We start from the raw sequence: 23,261 nt of genomic DNA, 5'->3' as shown, positions 1-23,261 counted from the left end.
ATGCAAGTGTAAAAGCAGGCTTTATGACACAATCACGGCATCGCCAAAATACATTTTTGTATTTGTCAAAATCAACTGTAGATTTAGTCGACTAAAATATTATGATATTTTGTCAAATAAAACTAAATATAAAATATATAATGTTATGAAAAAGACTGACTAAAACTAAATCGAATTTTACACTGAGTAGTAGTAGTAGTAGTAATAGTAGTAGTAGTAGTAGTAGTAGTAGTAGTAGTAGTAGTAGTGATAGTAATAGTAGTAATAATAATAGTAGTAGTAGTAGTAGTAGTAGTGATAGTAATAGTAGTAGTAGTAGTAGTGATAGTAATAGTAGTAGTAATAGTAGTAGTAGTAGTAGTAGTAGTAGTAGTTGTAGTGATAGTAATAGTAGTAGTAGTGATAGTAATAGTAGTAGTAATAGTAGTAGTAGTAGTAGTAGTGATAGTAATAGTAGTAGTAATAGTAGTAGTAGTAGTAGTAGTAGTAGTAGTAGTAGTAGTAGTAGTAGTAGTAGTAGTTGTAGTGATAGTAATAGTAATAGTAGTAGTAGTAGTAGTGATAGTAATAGTAGTAATAATAATAGTAATAGTAGTAGTAGTAGTAGTGATAGTAATAGTAGTAGTAGTAGTAGTGATAGTAATAGTAGTAGTAGTAGTAGTAGTAGTGATAGTAATAGTAGTAATAATAATAGTAATAGTAGTAGTAGTAGTAGTGATAGTAATAGTAGTAGTAGTAGTAGTAGTAGTAGTAGTGATAGTAGTAGTAGTAGTAGTAGTAGTAGTAGTAGTAGTAGTAGTAGTGATAGTAATAGTAGTAGTAGTAGTAGTAGTGATAGTAATAGTAGTAGTAGTAGTAGTAGTAGTAGTAGTAGTAGTAGTAGTAGTAATAGTAATAGTAGTAGTAGTAGTAGTAGTAGTAGTGATAGTAATAGTAGTAGTAGTAGTAGTAGTAGTAGTGATAGTAATAGTAGTAGTAGTAGTAGTAGTAGTAGTAGTAGTAGTAGTAGTAGTAGTAGTGATAGTAATAGGGGTAATAATAATAGTAATAGTAGTGTTTGTGGTTGTGATGTTGGTTTTTCTGTCACGTACCTTCCTCTTCTCATACTCGTTAAATTTACTCTGTGAGGAAAACATACAAGTATTTATTAATGATTACCTTTACTATGAAGGACAGAAAACATACAAGTATTTATTAATGATTACCTTTACTCTGAAGGACGAGAACATTCAAGTCTTTATTAAAATAATGATATTTACTTTGTCATTTATTCTGGGACATTTGACAAACAATAGCAGATCAGCAGGCTCAAGACGTCACTTTAAAAAGGACTTCAGTGCTCTATAGAATATCATAGCATAGCATAGCATAGCATAGTGTAGCGTAGCGTAGCATAGCATAGACAACATCGTACTGGTATAATATATCATAGCATAGCATAGCATAGCATAGCATAGTGTAGCGTAGCATAGCATAGACAACATCGTACTGGTATAATATATCATATATCATAGCATAGCATAGCATAGCATAGCATAGTGTAGCGTAGCATAGACAACATCGTACTGGTATAATATATCATATCATAGCATAGCATAGCATAGCATAGCACAGTCCTACCTGCCAGGCCTGCTCTCCATCCACATCGCCAGAGTGTAACTTAGCATAGCATAGATAACATTGTATAATATATCATAGCATAGCATAGCATAGCATAGCATAGCATAGCATAGTCCTACCTGCCAGGCCTGTTCTCCATCCACATAGTCAGAGTGTAAGTTGAGGCGGTCGCTTTCCAACACCGGCAGCAGATACTGAGATGGAGGACAATACTCTTCTCCTAGTTCTGATAAAACACATGAAGAAGAAACAATACTCTATTAAACACATGAAGAAGAAACAATACTCTATTAAACACATGAAGAAGAAACAATACTCTATTAAACACATGAAGAAGAAACAATACTCTATTAAACACATGAAGAAGAAACAATACTCTATTAAACACATGAAGAAGAAACAATACTCTATTAAACACATGAAGAAGAAACAATACTCTATTAAACACATGAAGAAGAAACAATACTCTATTAATCACATGAAGAAGAAACAATACTCTATTAAACACATGAAGAAGAAACAATACTCTATTAAACACATGAAGAAGAAACAATACTCTATTAAACACATGAAGAAGAAACAATACTCTATTAAACACATGAAGAAGAAACAATACTCTATTAAACACATGAAGAAGAAACAATACTCTATTAAACACATGAAGAAGAAACAATACTCTATTAAACACACCGATGCTAGGAAGCAGTAAATGATTAGCCTGATTTCAGACTCTACGCTGGGGCTTGAGTCTGAAGTTGTCCCCATTCTATTTGATTGAAAAGGGGAGGGGATTTAACATTTGAAATTCCCAATCACAAGAGATCTGGTGGGAGGGGTTGTGTTTGACTTTTGCACACAAAACATTCCCTCCTCCCCCTCCCCTCTATGACATGCACCAAACAGGTCATTGTCTTTGATGTTTCATTGATTAGAGAGAATCACTAACGAGCTATCGACACTTGTAGTTGTAGCTCTTCTGAAGATCAAAGGAGGCAATTAAGAACGCTGGTGAGCCACCCCTCCCTCCACTGTTTCTGTTGATTTTCAAAAGTTAGACGCACCCCTCCTCCGTATTGCATTGATTTCATTGGTCGGTAAGCCAAGATACCGTATGAAGGGACGCGTCATATGACACATCCAGACCAAGAGAATCAGTCCACTCAGAGAGTGGGCGGGTCTATTGGCTGGAGCCAGGCAAGTAAATGATGCTAGGAGACTGTAGATGTCTTACCAGCACAGAGGAATCGTTGGATCTCTGCTGTTCCTCCTGCACACACACTGGCTGGAGGATAACACATGTTCCCTGCATCTAGAGTGAAACTCTGAAGATAAGACAGACAGACAGATAGACTCACTGCATCTACAGTGAAACTCTACAGAGTCACAGACAGATTTGTTGACATATTAATTATAAAAGAAAGAGACTTCTCCATTATTCAATGAATAAAAAAACCCAGCTCCACCCAGGGTCAATCAATATGTGTATTACCCGACAGGATCCATACTGTGTGTGACGTGTGTGTAGACGTGTGTGTACTTTCTGCTTTTTTATGCAAACTGTAAAGTAATCAATAAATGTGTGTGTGAGCGCTGCCGTGCGCTGCTGCGCTCCTCTGATCAGGATAAGGATCGAACTGGAGTTCTGTTTAACGTGTGTGTTTAGGAGTGGAGAGTGGAGTTGTGTTTAACGTGTGTGTTTAGGAGTGGAGAGTGGAGTTGTGTTTAACGTGTGTGTTTAGGAGTGGAGAGTGGAGTTGTGTTTAACGTGTGTGTTTAGGAGTGGAGAGTGGAGTTGTGTTTAACGTGTGTGTTTAGGAGTGGAGAGTGGAGTTGTGTTTAACGTGTGTGTTTAGGAGTGGAGAGTGGAGTTGTGTTTAACGTGTGTGTTTAGGAGTGGAGAGTGGAGTTGTGTTTAACGTGTGTGTTTAGGAGTGGAGAGTGGAGTTGTGTTTAACGTGTGTGTTTAGGAGTGGAGAGTGGAGTTGTGTTTAACGTGTGTGTTTAGGAGTGGAGAGTAGAGTTGTGTTTAACGTGTGTGTTTAGGAGTGGAGAGTAGAGTTGTGTTTAACGTGTGTGTTTAGGAGTGGAGAGTAGAGTTGTGTTTAACGTGTGTGTTTAGGAGTGGAGAGTGGAGTTGTGTTTAACGTGTGTGTTTAGGAGTGGAGAGTGGGGTTGTGTTTAACGTGTGTGTTTAGGAGTGGAGAGTGGAGTTGTGTTTAAAGTGTGTGTTTAGGAGTGGAGAGTAGAGTTGTGTTTAACGTGTGTGTTTAGGAGTGGAGAGTAGAGTTGTGTTTAACGTGTGTGTTTAGGAGTGGAGAGTGGAGTTGTGTTTAAAGTGTGTGTTTAGGAGTGGAGAGTGGGGTTGTGTTTAACGTGTGTGTTGTGTTTAGGAGTGGAGAGTGGAGTTGTGTTTAACTTGTGCGCTGTGCTGTGTTTATGCTGACCTAGGATCAGATTCAGGTCCGTTATTAGCCGCGAGGCAGCGACATGAAGAATGGCTGTGTAACTGTGAGATGATAATGCTGCTCTAGGATCAGATTTACAGTGGGGGAAAAAAGAGCTTGGTGCGTGTGTAATGCATGCGTGATGCGTAGATACTCCTACTGCCAGGCTGATTAGAAAGCAGTTAAACCTTGCCGGGTCTCTCGGAACCTCGGAAATAAAAGGATTTCGGGACAACATGTCACGGGTTTCGGTCTGTAAAAAAACAAAGAAAGTCGGAACGGGACGGAATCGGACAAAATTTGAGGGTCCATTTCGATTTCAGTCATTTTTTTGGGACCTGTGAAGACCTCTAAATCACAGTGACACAGTGCACCCTAGTGGTCTACAGTGGTAATGAAAGGTCATCACAGTGACACAGTGCACCCTAGTGGTCTACAGTGGTAATGAAAGGTCATCACAGTGACACAGTGCACCCTAGTGGTCTACAGTGGTAATGAAAGGTCATCACAGTGACACAGTGCACCCTAGTGGTCTACAGTGGTAAGGCAGCCTCTCACCTTTGACATTGAGCGTCTGTAGCAGCTGGAGGTGACCGATGGAGTCTGGGAGGGATTTGATCTGGTTCTGCTGGAGGTTGAGGACCTGCGGGAACATTAGAACCACTATGAACACTATATTTACAGCCTGTAAGGGTCCATTTGGTTCCATTTGTACACTCTCAGAGTTACAGACCCGTAAGGGTCCATTTGGTTCCATTTGTACACTCTCATAGTTACAGACCCGTAAGGGTCCATTTGGTTCCATTTTAGACGGCCTGCACCCCAGTAGGGTCATGTTACCTGCAATGACACCAGACTGCCAGTAGGGGCATCTTACCTACAATGCCACCAGACTGCCAGTAGGGGCATCTTACCTGCAATGACACCAGACTACCAGTAGGGGCATCTTACCTGCAATGACACCAGACTGCCAGTAGGGTCATATTACCTGCAATGACACCAGACTGCCAGTAGGGTCATATTACCTGCAATGACACCAGACTACCAGTAGGAGCATCTTACCTGCAATGCCACCAGACTGCCAGTAGGGGCATCTTACCTGCAATGACACCAGACTACCAGTAGGGGCATCTTACCTGCAATGACACCAGACTGCCAGTAGGGTCATATTACCTGCAATGACACCAGACTGCCAGTAGGGTCATATTACCTGCAATGACACCAGACTGCCAGTAGGAGCATCTTACCTGCAATGACACCAGACTACCAGTAGGAGCATCTTACCTGCAATGACACCAGACTGCCAGTAGGGGCATCTTACCTGCAATGACACCAGACTGCCAGTAGGGTCATATTACCTGCAATGACACCAGACTACCAGTAGGAGCATCTTACCTGCAATGACACCAGACTGCCAGTAGGGGCATCTTATCTGTAATGCCACCAGACTGCCAGTAGGGGCATCTTACCTGCAATGCCACCAGACTGCCAGTAGGAGCATCTTACCTGCAATGACACCAGACTGCCAGTAGGGGCATCTTATCTGTAATGCCACCAGACTGCCAGTAGGGGCATCTTACCTGCAATGCCACCAGACTGCCAGTAGGGGCATCTTACCTGCAATGCCACCAGACTGCCAGTAGGGGCATATTACCTGCAATGACACCAGACTGCCAGTAGGGTCATCTTACCTGCAATGCCACCAGACTGCCAGTAGGAGCATCTTACCTGTAATGACACCAGACTGCCAGTAGGGGCATCTTACCTGTAATGACACCAGTCTCCCGATGTCTTCAGGCAGAGATGTGAGTTTGTTCTCATGAAGATCCAAAACCTGAAGACAAACAAAACAATGTTCAATACATGAAGACACAGCATGGAGATATGGAGATACTGTACACTATAGGATCGTAGAACGCAGAGAGACAGCGTAGCGTCTCAGTAAACTATAGGATCATAGAACGCAGAGAGACAGCGTAGCGTCTCAGTAAACTATAGGATCGTAGAACGCAGAGAGACAGCGTAGCGTCTCAGTGAACTATAGGATCATAGAACGCAGAGAGACAGCGTAGCGTCTCAGTAAACTATAGGATCATAGAACGCAGAGAGACAGCGTAGCGTCTCAGTAAACTATAGGATCATAGAACGCAGAGAGACAGCGTAGCGTCTCAGTAAACTATAGGATCATAGAACGCAGAGAGACAGCGTAGCGTCTCAGTAAACTATAGGATCATAGAACGCAGAGAGACAGCGTAGCGTCTCAGAAAACTATAGGATCATAGAACGCAGAGAGACAGCGTAGCGTCTCAGTAAACTATAGGATCGTAGAACGCAGAGAGACAGCGTAGCGTCTCAGTAAACTATAGGATCGTAGAACGCAGAGAGACAGCGTAGCGTCTCAGTAAACTATAGGATCGTAGAACGCAGAGAGACAGCGTAGCGTCTCAGTAAACTATAGGATCGTAGAACGCAGAGAGACAGCGTAGCGTCTCAGTAAACTATAGGTCCGTAGAACGCAGAGAGACAGCGTAGCGTCTCAGTAAACTATAGGATCGTAGAACGCAGAGAGACAGCGTAGCGTCTCAGTAAACTATAGGACCATAGAACGCAGAGAGACAGCGTAGCGTCTCAGTAAACTATAGGACCATAGAACGCAGAGAGACAGCGTAGCGTCTCAGTAAACTATAGGATCATAGAACGCCCAGAGACAGCGTAGCGTCTCAGTAAACTATAGGATCATAGAAAGCAGAGAGACAGCGTAGCGTCTCAGTAAACAATAGGATCGTAGAACGCAGAGAGAAAGCGTAGCGTCTCAGTAAACTATAGGATCATAGAACGCAGAGAGACAGCGTAGCGTCTCAGTAAACTATAGGATCATAGAACGCAAAGAGACAGCGTAGCGTCTCAGTAAACTATAGGATCGTAGAACGCAGAGAGACAGCGTAGCGTCTCAGTAAACTATAGGATCATAGAACGCAGAGAGACAGCGTAGCGTCTCAGCAAACTATAGGATCATAGAACGCAGAGAGACAGCGTAGCGTCTCAGTAAACTATAGGATCATAGAACGCAGAGAGACATGTTTACCTTTATGGTAGCCAATGAGATGATGTCACATGTCTTGGGCAGCAGTGATCTCAGTTCGTTGCCGTGCAGAATAAGAACCTGAAAGCAAACAAACAAAAACGTTCCTATAATAAAACTGTAATTAAAACCATAACTAGTGGTATACGATGCTTTCTAAAACAGCTCGTTCCATTCCTTGATTCTGATTAGCCCTATTCACGACCCGCCCACTCAGCATCCCCCGGGTGCTGAAGTCCTGTTTTGAAGGGGAAAATCCTACTATAAGCCCATAGAGTTAACACAGAAATCGCAAATTTAATGCAATTTCCGAATAGTAAAGTATAAAATACGGCTAGCATGATCAAGAACACAAGATAGTAAACGGCACAAAGCATTATAATTTACTTTACGGTTAGAAATAACGATTTGTCCAGCTATTTCTGTTATAGTTTCCCCTTCTAAATTGAGGCCAGCACCCGGGGGATACGGAAGTAGGTGGGCGGGCCGTGAATAGGGCTAATTGGCTGGTTGCTGTGGTATATGAGACTATAACCCACACCTTGAATCAGTTTATATCAAACCCAGGTGTGTTATTTCTTTCCACAGTGTTCCACAGTGCACCAATTATCTGCACCTGTGTTGTTGGCACAAGGCTGGGGACTACTTTCTTGCAGAGCAGAACTTATAGTGAACTAGAAGCAGTGCTCTTCCGAGCACAGGTCTCCACCAGGCCACACAAATCGGCCTGTTATAGCGCCACCATGAGGCTGATTTGAAAAATGTGGGGCAGAGGTTCTGAATTGGCATCCAGGGAGTGTGTGTGCTCAGTTTGGCAGCGATCGGGCCAACGGCGCCGGAGATTAGCTGGTAACAACCAGGCCACACAAATCGGCCTGTTATAGCGCCACCATGAGGCTGATTTGAAAAATGTGGGGCAGAGGTTCTGAATTGGCATCCAGGGAGTGTGTGTGCTCAGTTTGGCAGCGATCGGGCCAACGGTGCCGGAGATGGTAACAAACTTGGAGGACGGACGGACGCACTCACGGACGGACGGACACACGGACAGGGGCGAAAACATACTCTCCCCCTGCCTTCGGCTGGTGGAGACAATTATTAGTGAAATAGAACAGTTTTAATTGGTACATGTCTATGATTTCTCATGTTGCCATATTGTAACTGTTTTAGAAAAGCAATAAGCCACGCGAGGCGTGTTTTTGTTTGTTGTGGGTGCTCATCAAATAGTGGAAATAGCAGATCCACAAGCTCACAACGCGTGTTGTGAGCTTGTAGGTCGGCTTTGATTTCCACTATCAATGTCAGATGTGTCAGTCATTTCTTTGTATATTTAGGTTGTGTGTCATATCTGCCATGTGCAACTTCAAAGCCTACAAGCCAACAGAAATGTCATTGTCAACGACAGAAACGTTAATCGTTAATGGCAAGTATTTGAGTGGTCGTAAAACGTTCTAATGGTGACATCACTGATCTACAAGCTGTAAAACGTTCTAATGATGACATCACTGATCTACAAGCTGTGAAACGTCCTAATGGTGACAGCTGATCTACAAGCTGAAAAATAACCTACCTTCTTCTGAAGTACTTTGCAGATAGAAAGAGCACTGGACGGCACCTGGAAATACATATTATTATTATTAGCATTAACCCATTTAGGCCTAGAATTATTGACTGCTTTAACCAGTGAAAAATAGCAGATCTGCAAGCTCGCAGCGCGGCACTCGGTGCCGCGCTGCGAGCTTGTATATCTGCTATTTTTCAATAAACATAAAATAATAATACACAATATAGTGTACCCGTTCTGAATGGGTTAAAGGACAACTTAGTTTTTTTCATATTTTAGATCGTAATTAGAGAAAAGAAAAGATCAGTGTTAAAATGTTTTCATTTGCTGCTTTCTATCGTTTTAGTGATTTTAATGATGTTGATTTCAGTGGATGGGAGCATGCGTACAAGACACTAAATATGTCTTTTTAGACACAATAAGCTGCCAATCACAGTAACACTACCAGTCCCCATAAGTCAGTAACACTACCAGTCCCCATAAGTCACATCTGGCCATGAAAGATTGCAGTGCATCTTGGGAATGGGTTTATTGTGTGGACCCCAAGTGCAGGGGTTCTCAAAAGTTTTTTTTTTTGTCTCAGGTCACCCCATGAATATTTATTTTTAATCCGAGGCAGCCCTACATTATAATTTTCACTCCCAGCACCTTATATTTATAGCATATCGTCGTTGTCGGGTGGAAACCTTGTATGTCCAAAACCGTTCGTTTTGTATTTATCATCTATATGATGCGAGGCGTTGTGTGCTTGTAGATCTGCTGTTTTCACTAGTTTTGTGTGACAGTCTTGTATGATGAAGCAGGGCTTTGCTTTACCGAAAGACGTACACATTTGATACTTGGAGATACGAGGTTTCTGCCCGACAGTGACGATATTTTAGTGATTATGTTGCGAGGAAAACTTTGAGATAACAGCCATTTTGGTTAGAACTGACTGAAAATAACTTTGTACTTCAAGTTCCAACTTCCAAATGAACCTAAATATTTGTTCAAGTGTCCAAATAAATTCCAAATACTATCAAATGATCAGGGTGCCCCTCACCTAGCCTGATACTTCAGTCCGCACATCACCACCCCCTGTTGGTGGGTGGTTTGTAGTGTGGACTGAAGCTGCACATATTTTATTTTATTTCGAGCGCGCCTGAAAAGCGGGCGCATTGAATGGGCCAATCAGGGTTGTATGCTTGGGGCACGTGGTTTGGCTGCTCCGGTCCCAGCCCCCTCCAAACAGAGCTCTTGAGCTCACGTGAGACTCGCTCGTGGACTCTGATTGGTGTCCTCTGCCCACGTGAGAGTCTAGTGGACTCTGATTGGTCCGTGAAAACTGTCATGGCGGAGTCAGACTCGACTCGTATTATTTTAATAAACTATGAAATAGTGCCGTTTCCTCACGTTTTAATACCATTTTGCACTAACGTAAACATGCAGAGTTTGCAGACATATAATATGTTATGAGAAATAACGTATTTTTGCAATGTCACGCCACGTCGCCGTCGCGTGCGTGTGTGTGTGTGTATGTGACGTCAATAGACTTTAGCCCGCCCACGCCGAAGTAGAATCTCCGTCCGTAATCTCAGACTCTCTCCCGAAGTGAAACGTAGTGTGAGATGTCTGGCGCTCGCAGTCAGGCAACCCCTCACCCACTCTGAAAACCCCTAGGGGGCGCTGTTGTCTCACCTCTGATAGTTCACATGCTGAGATGTCCAGGATGTCATCAGCACCCACTTCCTTAGACTGACGACACACACACACACACACACACACACACACACACACACACACACACACACACACACACACACACACACACACACACACACACACAGTCATTGAACATAGGATGAATTATTAGATCCAGGTGTCATCTCAGATGGTTAATATATTTAACCAGGATCCCACACATCTTTACCAATTCATTTCCAAAACTTTACCAAAACGTTCCCAGAATATTTAACCCGATTTCCAGGACTATATAACAATAATTCAGCTCAATAATGAGTCGCTTGCTCCTATGTGCAATATGCCCAAAGACAGGTAGTGTATGCCAGTGGTTCTCAACCTTTTCAGGCCGTGACCCCCAAAATCATATTTGAACTGGGGACCCCCCCACCCTGACGAGCACTGGAATTTTGTATAACACGGTTTTATTGTGAAATTTTTCATTGACCGTGGGAACCCTGTAATAAGCATCTGGTATGACCACATGCGTGCGTGTGTTGCTCACCATATGCAGCTGATATTCCAGTCTCTTCTTGGCATCTTCACTGGGTTTCCTCTTTCTGAAGAACAGAGGCATTCTGTCTGTCTGTCTGTCTGTCTGTCTGTCTGTCTGTCTGTCTGTCTGTCTGTCTGTCTGTCTGTCTGTCTGTCTGTTTGTCTGTACAAAGGAAGGTGACCTAAAAAAAATAAGAACAATAGGATGAATACATATCAACACAATCGTAATCATTGCTATAGTGTTTGTTCAGTAACAGCTCTATATTGTGACAGTAATCATTGCTATAGAGTGTTCAGTAACAGTGTTAAATAGCTCTATATTGTGACAGTAATCATTGCTATAGAGTGTTCAGTAACAGTGTTAAATAGCTCTATATTGTGACAGTAATCATTGCTATAGAGTGTTTGTTTGTTCAGTAACAGTGTTAAATAGCTCTATATTGTGACAGTAATCATTGCTATAGAGTGTTTGTTCAGTAACAGTGTTAAACAGCTCTATATTGTGAGAGTAATCATTGCTATAGAGTGTTCAGTAACAGTGTTAAACAGCTCTATATTGTGACAGTAATCATTGCTATAGAGTGTTCAGTAACAGTGTTAAATAGCTCTGTATTGTGACAGTAATCATTGCTATAGAGTGTTCAGTAACAGTGTTAAACAGCTCTATATTGTGACAGTAATCATTGCTATAGAGTGTTCAGTAACAGTGTTAAATAGCTCTATATTGTGACAGTAATCATTGCTATAGAGTGTTCAGTAACAGTGTTAAATAGCTCTATATTATGACAGTAATCATTGCTATAGAGTGTTCAGTAACAGTGTTAAACAGCTCTATATTGTGACAGTAATCATTGCTATAGAGTGTTTGTTCAGTAACAGTGTTAATAGCTCTATATTGTGACAGTAATCATTGCTATAGAGTGTTCAGTAACAGTGTTAAATAGCTCTATATTGTGACAGTAATCATTGCTATAGAGTGTGTGTTCAGTAACAGTGTTAAACAGCTCTATATTGTGACAGTAATAATTGCTATAGAGTGTTTGTTCAGTAACAGTGTTAAACAGCTCTATATTGTGACAGTAATCATTGCTATAGAGTGTTTGTTCAGTAACAGTGTTAAATAGCTCTATATTGTGACAGTAATCATTGTTATAGAGTGTTTGTTCAGTAACAGTGTTAAATAGCTCTATATTGTGACAGTAATCATTGCTATAGAGTGTTTGTTCAGTAACAGTGTTAAATAGCTCTATATTGTGACAGTAATCATTGCTATAGAGTGTTCAGTAACAGTGTTAAATAGCTCTATATTGTGACAGTAATCATTGCTATAGAAAAAAAATACATTTTAATACTACTATACTAGTCATTAAGCTACTAATATAGAATGACGGAATTAAAGCAGGTCATGTTTGGAATTGTAACAGCTGAAATATAATAATATATCAGTATTCCGGTATTAACCTGAGGGCCGCATTAACTGAAGGCACAGTACTGTGTTCTATCCGTTTGTCATTCAATGTTATATGAGTTAAATATCTATCATAGTACTGTGTTCTATCCGTTTGTCATTCAATGTTATATGAGTTAAATATCTATCATAGTACTGTGTTCTATCCGTTTGTCATTCAATGTTATATGAGTTAAATATCTATCATAGTACTGTGTTCTATCCGTTTGTCATTCAATGTTATATGAGTTAAATATCTATCATAGTACTGTGTTCTATCCGTTTGTCATTCAATGTTATATGAGTTAAATATCTATCATAGTACTGTGTTCTGTCTGTCTGTCATTCAATGTTATATGAGTTAAATATCTATCATAGTACTGTGTTCTATCCGTTTGTCATTCAATGTTATATGAGTTAAATATCTATCATAGTACTGTGTTCTGTCTGTCTGTCATTCAATGTTATATGAGTTAAATATCTATCATAGTACTGTGTTCTATCTGTCTGTCATTCAATGTTATATGAGTTAAATATCTATCATAGTACTGTGTTCTGTCTGTCTGTCATTCAATGTTATGAGTTAAATATCTATCATAGTACTGTGTTCTGTCTGTCTGTCATTCAATGTTATATGAGTTAAATATCTATCATAGTACTGTGTTCTGTCTGTCTGTCATTCAATGTTATATGAGTTAAATATCTATCATAGTACTGTGTTCTGTCTGTCTGTCATTCAATGTTATATGAGTTAAATATCTATCATAGTACTGTGTTCTGTCTGTCTGTCTGTCATTCAATGTTATATGAGTTAAATATCTATCATAGTACTGTGTTCTGTCTGTCTGTCATTCAATGTTATATGAGTTAAATATCTATCATAGTACTGTGTTCTGTCTGTCTGTCATTCAATGTTATATGAGTTAAATATCTATCATAGTACTGTGTTCTATCCGTTTGTCATTCAATGTTATATGAGTTAAATATCTATCATAGTACTGTGTTCTGTCTGTCTGTCATTCAATGTTATATGAGTTAAATATCTATCATAGTACTGTGTTCTGTCTGTCTGTCATTCAATGTTATATGAGTTAAATATCTATCATAGTACTGTGTTCTGTCTGTCTGTCATTCAATGTTATATGAGTTAAATATCTATCATAGTACTGTGTTCTATCCGTTTGTCATTCAATGTTATATGAGTTAAATATCTATCATAGTACTGTGTTCTGTCTGTCTGTCATTCAATGTTATATGAGTTAAATATCTATCATAGTACTGTGTCCTATCTGTCTGTCATTCAATGTTATATGAGTTAAATATCTATCATAGTACTGTGTTCTGTCTGTCTGTCATTCAATGTTATATGAGTTAAATATCTATCATAGTACTGTGTTCTGTCTGTCTGTCATTCAATGTTATATGAGTTAAATATCTATCATAGTACTGTATTCTGTCTGTCTGTCATTCAATGTTATATGAGTTAAATATCTATCATAGTACTGTGTTCTATCCGTTTGTCATTCAATGTTATATGAGTTAAATATCTATCATAGTACTGTGTTCTGTCCGTCTGTCATTCAATGTTATATGAGTTAAATATCTATCATAGTACTGTGTTCTATCCGTTTGTCATTCAATGTTATATGAGTTAAATATCTATCATAGTACTGTGTTCTGTCTGTCTGTCATTCAATGTTATATGAGTTAAATATCTATCATAGTACTGTGTTCTATCTGTCTGTCATTCAATGTTATATGAGTTAAATATCTATCATAGTACTGTGTTCTGTCTGTCTGTCATTCAATGTTATGAGTTAAATATCTATCATAGTACTGTGTTCTGTCTGTCTGTCATTCAATGTTATATGAGTTAAATATCTATCATAGTACTGTGTTCTGTCTGTCTGTCATTCAATGTTATATGAGTTAAATATCTATCATAGTACTGTGTTCTGTCTGTCTGTCATTCAATGTTATATGAGTTAAATATCTATCATAGTACTGTGTTCTGTCTGTCTGTCTGTCATTCAATGTTATATGAGTTAAATATCTATCATAGTACTGTGTTCTGTCTGTCTGTCATTCAATGTTATATGAGTTAAATATCTATCATAGTACTGTGTTCTGTCTGTCTGTCATTCAATGTTATATGAGTTAAATATCTATCATAGTACTGTGTTCTATCCGTTTGTCATTCAATGTTATATGAGTTAAATATCTATCATAGTACTGTGTTCTGTCTGTCTGTCATTCAATGTTATATGAGTTAAATATCTATCATAGTACTGTGTTCTGTCTGTCTGTCATTCAATGTTATATGAGTTAAATATCTATCATAGTACTGTGTTCTGTCTGTCTGTCATTCAATGTTATATGAGTTAAATATCTATCATAGTACTGTGTTCTATCCGTTTGTCATTCAATGTTATATGAGTTAAATATCTATCATAGTACTGTGTTCTGTCTGTCTGTCATTCAATGTTATATGAGTTAAATATCTATCATAGTACTGTGTCCTATCTGTCTGTCATTCAATGTTATATGAGTTAAATATCTATCATAGTACTGTGTTCTGTCTGTCTGTCATTCAATGTTATATGAGTTAAATATCTATCATAGTACTGTGTTCTGTCTGTCTGTCATTCAATGTTATATGAGTTAAATATCTATCATAGTACTGTATTCTGTCTGTCTGTCATTCAATGTTATATGAGTTAAATATCTATCATAGTACTGTGTTCTATCCGTTTGTCATTCAATGTTATATGAGTTAAATATCTATCATAGTACTGTGTTCTGTCCGTCTGTCATTCAATGTTATATGAGTTAAATATCTATCATAGTACTGTGTTCTATCCGTTTGTCATTCAATGTTATATGAGTTAAATATCTATCATAGTACTGTGTTCTGTCTGTCTGTCATTCAATGTTATATGAGTTAAATATCTATCATAGTACTGTGTTCTGTCTGTCTGTCATTCAATGTTATATGAGTTAAATATCTATCATAGTACTGTGTTCTGTCTGTCTGTCATTCAATGTTATATGAGTTAAATATCTATCATAGTACTGTGTTCTATCCGTTTGTCATTCAATGTTATATGAGTTAAATATCTATCATAGTACTGTGTTCTGTCTGTCTGTCATTCAATGTTATATGAGTTAAATATCTATCATAGTACTGTGTTCTATCTGTCTGTCATTCAATGGTATATGAGTTAAATATCTATCATAGTACTGTGTTCTGTCTGTCTGTCATTCAATGTTATATGAGTTAAATATCTATCATAGTACTGTGTTCTGTCTGTATGTCATTCAATGTTATATGAGTTAACTATCTATCATAGTACTGTGTTCTGTCTGTCTGTCATTCAATGTTATATGAGTTAACTATCTATCATAGTACTGTGTTCTGTCTGTCTGTCATTCAATGTTATATGAGTTAAATATCTATCATAGTACTGTGTTCTATCCGTTTGTCATTCAATGTTATATGAGTTAAATATCTATCATAGTACTGTGTTCTATCTGTCTGTCATTCAATGTTATATGAGTTAAATATCTATCATAGTACTGTGTTCTGTCTGTCTGTCATTCAATGTTATATGAGTTAAATATCTACCATAGAACTGTGTTCTATCCATCTGTCATTCAATGTTATATGAGATACTTCAATGGTTTCCTGTGGAAATAAGCTTAGTCTTTTCTAGGATCTACTTTTTAGTTGACCTTGTACCAGTGCACTGTACCGTCATGAAACTGTACCTTTTAGTAGACCTTGTACCAGTGAACTGTACCGTCATGAAACTGTACCTTTTAGTTGACCTTGTACCAGTGAACTGTACCATCATGAAACTGTACCTTTTCCTATGCAAACTGACAATAAAGTCTTCAATAGAGTCGCTATTCTACTTTTGCCGACCAAACTGTCTGACAAGTCTGTAAGACTATCCTGCCGTCGCCCCAACGTCACAATGCGGAAGTTTCGGCAGGGAAGTCTTAATGTAAGGCTTACTGTAAGGCTTACTGTAAGGTTAGTGTTTACCTGGCTTACTGTAAGGCACGTTTCAGGAACGTGCTGGCCGTTAGGAAAATCGGGACAAATCCAGAACGGCCGGTTCATTCCCCGCCGGTCCAGGCCGGCCATTAGGGAAAAATTTAAAATAAAATGTCGGCCTTCGTTCCATTCTGGGGGCTGGGCGGCCAACAAATAAATCATCACTGTCGGGCAGAAACCTCGTATCTCCAAGTTTCAAATTTGTAATTTCTTTTTGCAACGCAAAGCCCTGCTTCATCATACAAGGCCGTCGCACAAAAGTAGTGAAAACAGCAGATCTACAAGCACACAACGCCTCACGGTGCGAGGCGTTGTGTGTTTGTAGATCAGCTGTTTTCACTAGTTTAAATCATTTTTAAAATGGTAAATACAAAACAAAGGTTTTTGGACATACAAGGTTTCCACCCGAAAATGACGAAATATAACTCATGTAATTGGCCCACTGGCTTGTCACTTTGTCACAAATCTTTGAGTAGCAGCAGCGCTATAGAGAGATCTCTCTCTCTATAGCACGCAATGAGGGCCTCTCCAACTCTTTTTCCAGGGCTGAATCAGGGACCCAGCACGTCCCTGACACGTTTGTGCACTTTATACTTATTGTTCCCTCGTATGACTGACCTCTGGAAGTACAATACTTTCATCAATATTGCGCTGTTCTCTCACATTCTCACAGCCTCCTCCAAATAAGGCTCTTAGAGTTAAAGGGGCGTAGCCTACTTCACCATCTCAACCTTATCTTTGTATAAGTGGTCCTATTGACTGATCATTAGATTAAGATGAAATTGTTTCAAACCTCAAATTGGGTCTGTTTTCACCTAAACTGAAACTAAAGCTGTAGGTTGAAACCTCTTTGTCCACTGTGTGTCTCTCAAATATGGAGCAGATCTACACATCCTGTAGACACCAACATGTAGAGTCTCTGTAGTCTGTTGAATCAGTGATATGGAGTATAGACCCAACCTATAGTCCAGGGGTCTTCAATGTTTTCAGGCCAGGGACCCCTTAGTTGAGAGAGAGATGAAGCAGGGACCCCCAAAACCTTTTCAGAGATTCCATAGTTTCATTGTTTGACAGCACAATCATCAGTGTATTTTGTGTTTTCAGATATCTAACCATTTGAGCCGTCGTTACCTAATAAACTTGACCTTTAACTCTGTACTTAGTCTGCTCTTTTACCCCTCTACACCAAGCCTCTGTTTCATAGTAGCCGATCTGCAAGCTCACAATGCCTCGCAGCACGAGGCGTTGTGAGCTTGTAGATCTGCTATTTTTGGCTACAGTTCTCAGAATATGGTCACTAGGGTTCAAGTTGTTAATATAAAAAAAGAGGGGAAGATTTGGAGGACCCCCTGTAGTAACCCTGAGGACCCCCTAGGGGTCCTGGACCCCCTGTTGAAGACCCCTGCTATAGTCTGTTAAATCAGTGATATGGAGTATGGACAACCTACAGTATAGTCTGTTAAATCAGTGATATGGAGTATGGACAACCTACAGTGTGGTCTGTTAAATCAGTGATATGGAGTATGGACAACCTACAGTATGGTCTGTTAAATCAGTGATATGGAGTATGGACAACCTACAGTATGGTCTGTTAAATCAGTGATATGGACCTATAGCTGCTGCCTGAGGCTTTTCATGTTGTTTATGCTGACATGTAAACATATTATATTATATTATATTATATTATATTATGTTATGTTATGTTATGTTATGTTATATTATATTATATTATATTATATTATATTAACAGAGCACAAACATCCCAGTAAAACGTTATGTTGTGTCCGTTGCTGGCCCACAATAACCTACCTGACCTGGCGGAGACCTTTCTCTTTTTTACTTTAAATTAAAACGTATCAATACCACAATGTAGAAACAGACTGTCATTGATGCACAAATACATTAAAAGCCGCAAATTGTAACTCTAGATTATTTTACAAATGCCCTTTAAGGCATGGCCAGGTGGGTGGCCTAGTGGTTTGCCCAGAAGCCTCTCATTTGGGTGTTTGTTGACATGGAAGCATGAGCTGTACCATGGAAGCATGAGCTGTACCAGGTATCCAGAGGGATCCTGGAATATACTGTATTGACTGGGTAGGTTTTGCTGTTTTGTTGTATTTGAGTCATGTTGCTATGTTTTGTATAATGTAATGAATCTGTATTGAGGGCTAACCAGATGCATTATGTGAGCTATTGGACTAGCTAACCAAGCTTGGCCAGGGGGGATTTTAACACTCAAACCAGAGCCACCATGCATTTACTATCAAACATAGGCAGGTTACACATCTCTATTCAGAAACATTGACTTCCATTATTCTAAATGGAGGTGTCACCTAAACCTAACGTAAACCCTAACCTCAGTGGGGGTATTTCTGAATAGGGATGTTTCTAAATAGGGGTGTTTCTGAATAGAGGTCTGCCCCCACACTGGTTTATTGCTGTTGCTCTAAAGCAAAGGTTCTCAACCTGTTCAGTGTTCAGTCCACGACCCCCCAAAATAATCATATTTCAACTGGGGACCCCCCAAAATAATCATATTTCAACTGGGGACCCCCCAAAATAATCATATCTCAACTGGGGACCCCCCACCCTGACGAGCACTTGGAATTGTTGGAGTTGGCATTACATTAGTTTGACTCGATCTGTTTTATTGTGAAAATAGCAGATCTACATGCTCACAACGCCTCGTGTTTTGAGCATGTAGATCTGCTAATATTTGACAATTTGGCCAATGTTTGACCAGAGGTACTAAAAAGATCTTAAAAGTCCTTAAATGATCACTTTAGAAATGTGCAGATACCCGGTATACACTTATAGGCTACTGTATGTTGGTCTGTTTACTGCTGAGTGAGAAAATAAATGTTAACCAATATATAAGCGAAACATCTGGAGACCCCCCAAAATAATATGGAGACCCCCCCAAATATCTCCATTCATTCAGCTTTATATCAGTCTAGGTGGGAGGTACCTTTATGCCTTGACTATAGTCTGTAAGGCAAGCACGTTGTGTCCTGATTATAAAGCTTCAAGCTATTATTTATAAATGTTGTTCTGTTTAACAAAACGCAGAAAACCTTACATTTTAGGCAGATCATTCACACTTCTCACGTTCAGACTATATTAGTGGTTGTAAGCTGTGAGCTTACAGAAACCAAGCAGAGGTAAAATAACTACCCCATGTCACATCACTGTGAGCCTTACAGCAGTGGTTCTCAACCTGTGGGTCGGGACCCCCAAGGGGGTCCCCACATTATTTTGGGGGGTCCCCAGATGATTAACTTAATGTGCAACATTGTTTTCTCACTCAACTGTAAACAAACCAACATAACGTTTAAGTGTATAGAAGGTATATAAGTGACAATTTAAGGATGTTTTAATACCTCTAAAATGACAAATTAAACATTGGCCAAATTGTGAATTATTATAGGCAGAAATTGTGAAAATAGCAGATCTACATGCTCACACATCTCATCTACATGCTCACAACGCAATGCGTTGTGAGCATGTAGATCTGCTATTTTCACAATAGAACTGTTATACAAAAATAACACAGTTGAGTCAACTGTAAGTGCTCGTCAGGGTGAGGGTCCCCAGTTAAAATACGATTATTGTGGGGGGTCCCCAGTTAAAATATTATTATTTGGGGGGTCCCCAGTTAAAATATCATTATTTGGGTGGGTCCCCGGCCTGAAAAGGTTGAGAACCACTGCCTTACAGAAACCCTGCAGAGGTAAAATAACTACCCCAGGTCTATAAATGCTGTTCTATAGCTCGGCCGTACGGCCGTGTGGCGCAGCTGAGTGTTTGGTGTGTTTGAATGTGTTGGACCTGCTGCTTTCATACCGTGAGTGAAATCACTTTAAGTTGTTGTTATGAGATGCGTGGATTTATGTCTCTGCTGCTTTCTGTTTAATGTGTTTGGTTCTGCTGCTTTGATAGCGTGAGTTTAATTCACTTATCATTAATTAATTAGTCCTGTTGTTAATTTAATGGCTTTGCTGTCATTATAAACAGTGTATAAAGGTGTAGAAATGTTTGTTCAGTGTTTATTTATTGTTTTGTCTCTTTCTGTCTAGGCTTGGGTTAGCTGTGTTGAAACAGCCTCGACTTGCATTGATTTATTCTCTGCTTGGTTTAAATGACAATGATTTCCTTTAAATCATTTTGATTCGATCATTATATAATCAGTATAATTTATTTTTTGATGGGTCGATTATCTCTTGTCATTTGTTCCTAAATGAGAACATCAGAGCCGACAGTTTCTTTATTCCTTTATTGTCTTGTTGGTTTAACTGAGATTCATTTGCTTTTTAAAATAATTCGAGGACTCCTGCCATATAATGTGTTGTAGGCTAGCCTATATTGTAGAAGGACTTCTTTATTTATGGTGGATTTATTATGCCTGCAAATTGTGCTAAAGAGAAGCTAAATGAGTTTATTTAATGAGTGTTTGTGTTTTCATAATAGAGTTTTAACCATGATAGATGAATTAAAAACACCCATTATTTTTTCTGGTGACTCATACTACCCTCCTAATAAGTGAGCACTGAGCAGGTAGTGTTTTTTCAACAACTCTTTTCTTTTATTTTTAATAATTATTTGGGAAAATGGAAAAAATTAAATACAATAAAAATGAATTTAAAAAAATAATGGGTGTTTTAAATGAATTTATCATGGTTAAAATGGAGTTTGAAGTTACAATGGGTGTGTATGGGGAGAGGCCCTGAGAGGGGGGCAGGACCAAAGGTTTTTTTTAAAGTGAAATATCCCTTTAAATCTGATCTGAAAGTCACTGAGTTGTTTGGTTGGAATGAGCTGTTTCTGTCAACAGCCTGGGTGTTGTACTGATGATGTTTAGGGCCACACATACCAGGCTTTCTGCAGCCACACAGCTTAGTCTGGCTGACAACTTGTTTTGTATGGCATAGCTATGATATTTGGTATATTTTTATATATATATATATATATATATTTCTTTTTTATTGGCCTAAAATGATGTCTGTATGAATCCACCTGCTGACCACCAGTCAGCATTGAGCAATTCTTTTTATAGGGGGTAAAGGAGCATGAAAAACATTCCTTGGCCTAAAAACAGCCACACAAAACCATGATTTTGTGATGAGTCATCACTTTTCACAGGTGTGTGGGGGCTGAGGTGGGGTATGAAATGTGGCATATAGTTTTTTTTATTATTATTTATTGGCCTTTATTGTCTATATACAATATTATACATACAGTCATGAATCCACCTGCTGACCGCCTGTCAGTATTGAGCAATTTCTTTTATGGGGGTAAAAGTGTGGGGCCCATTCATTTACTGCACAAAACTATGGTTTAGTGATGGGTCATGACTTTTCATAATTATGTGGGGGGCGTTTCTAGCCCAAGGAATGTTTTTCATGCAAAACAAATGCTTGCAATGGATTTAGAATAATTAAAAACCCCTAGTTTGACGCTCAAGGAATTTTCTGCCGTACTTTTTATTTCTGTTTTATCTATTCGTTTGGTCATTAAGGTCCACAGAATGAGAGGCTTGCTCTGCTGGAAACATCACAAAAAAAAGTTATGGCCATTTGTATATTCACTGTTCCATTGACTCCAATAGAAATATTAAATAAATTAAATAAATGTGCTTTAAGTAGCATGTGAGGGGTCAAACTAGGGGTTCTTCATGATTCTGAATCCATTTCAAGCATTTGTTTTGCATGAAAAACATTCCTTGGGTTAACTTTCAGCAGCCCAAAACTGTGAAAAGTGGAAAAAAGGTGATGACTCATCACTTTTCACAGTTTTAGGCTGCTGAAAGTTAACCCAAGGAATGTTTTTCATGCAAAACAAATGCTTGCAATGGATTCAGGATCATGAAAACCCCCCAGTTTGACCCCTCACATGCTAATTAAAGCAGACTTTATTTCCCTTTTTAAATATTTCTAGTGGAGTCAATGGAACAGTGAATATACAAATGGCCATAACTTTTTTTCGCGATGTTTCCGGCAGAGCAGGCCTCTCATTCTGTGGACCTTAATGACCAAACTAATAGATAAAACAGAATTAAAAGGTACAGCAGAAAATCACATGTCCCCTCCTATTTTGGTGACTGGGTCCCCGGCTATAGACAACATTTTAGGCAAAAACTATACCAAATATCATACCTATTCCATACAAAACAAGTTGGCAGCCGGACTATGTTGTATTATTTAAAGAAAACTACATTCTATAATCTAGCCAGAGGTCTTCAACAGGGGGTCCGTGACCCCTAGGGGATCCGTGGAGGTACTGAGTGGTACTCAATCTCCCCATCAGTTTGGGGGTCCCTGGCGTGAAAACGTTGAAGACCCCTGATCTAACCTGTAGGCTATATTTTATATAAACCAGTCAGTGCTTGACTGCATTCACACAATTAATGTCCAACTGTAATGAGTTTAAATATGATGAGTTTGGGCAGTTAATAAGTGAAGGGTCCTACTCAGAGTGCAAGAGTTTTTATGAGTTTTTATTAGTATTTTATTTCTCCATAGCGATGGTTGTTCTCTAAGCCAGAGGTTCTCAAGCTGTTGGTCTGGACCCACAGGAGGGTCCCCAAATGATTTTGGGGGGTCCCCAGATGATTATCTTAATGTTATTTTTATTTTATCCTGAAAAGTACATTTCTAATTTAACATCAAATGCATTTAGTTATACTTATGTTAAAAGGATATTTCACTTAAAAAAAAAAAAAAAACTTTTGTCATTTTATCGTCTAAGCGGGCTCTTGGGAACACCCAGGACAGCTTTCTAATGTCTTCATTCAGTATTTAGATATTTGTTAATTAATTTCCCCCTTCCAGGAC

General features: G+C 39.0%; 1 protein-coding gene across 1 annotated transcript in view; it reads right to left on the bottom strand.

Moving 5' to 3' along the window:
• The window catches only part of LOC308299117 (E3 ubiquitin-protein ligase LRSAM1-like), a gene marked incomplete at its 3' end in the record, with an annotated part of 25,476 nt that extends 14,464 nt beyond the window's left edge, over positions 1-11,012 (bottom strand). The window contains exons 1-9 of the mRNA XM_080742841.1: positions 10,932-11,012; positions 10,385-10,441; positions 8,714-8,758; positions 7,150-7,227; positions 5,830-5,898; positions 4,582-4,707; positions 2,852-2,942; positions 1,740-1,846; positions 1,092-1,121 (exon numbers count right to left, since the gene is read on the bottom strand). Coding sequence (XP_080598967.1) covers positions 1,092-1,121; positions 1,740-1,846; positions 2,852-2,942; positions 4,582-4,707; positions 5,830-5,898; positions 7,150-7,227; positions 8,714-8,758; positions 10,385-10,441; positions 10,932-11,003 — 675 coding nt within the window. The 5' untranslated portion in view covers positions 11,004-11,012. The remainder of the gene's footprint in view (positions 1-1,091; positions 1,122-1,739; positions 1,847-2,851; positions 2,943-4,581; positions 4,708-5,829; positions 5,899-7,149; positions 7,228-8,713; positions 8,759-10,384; positions 10,442-10,931) is intronic.
• Between the last annotated feature and the right edge of the window lie 12,249 nt (positions 11,013-23,261).

Source organism: Nannobrachium achirus, assembly GCF_963921795.1.
Source record: "Nannobrachium achirus genome assembly, chromosome: 15".
Lineage (NCBI taxonomy): Eukaryota > Metazoa > Chordata > Actinopteri > Myctophiformes > Myctophidae > Nannobrachium > Nannobrachium achirus.
This window is presented reverse-complemented; position numbering and strand designations above follow the sequence as displayed.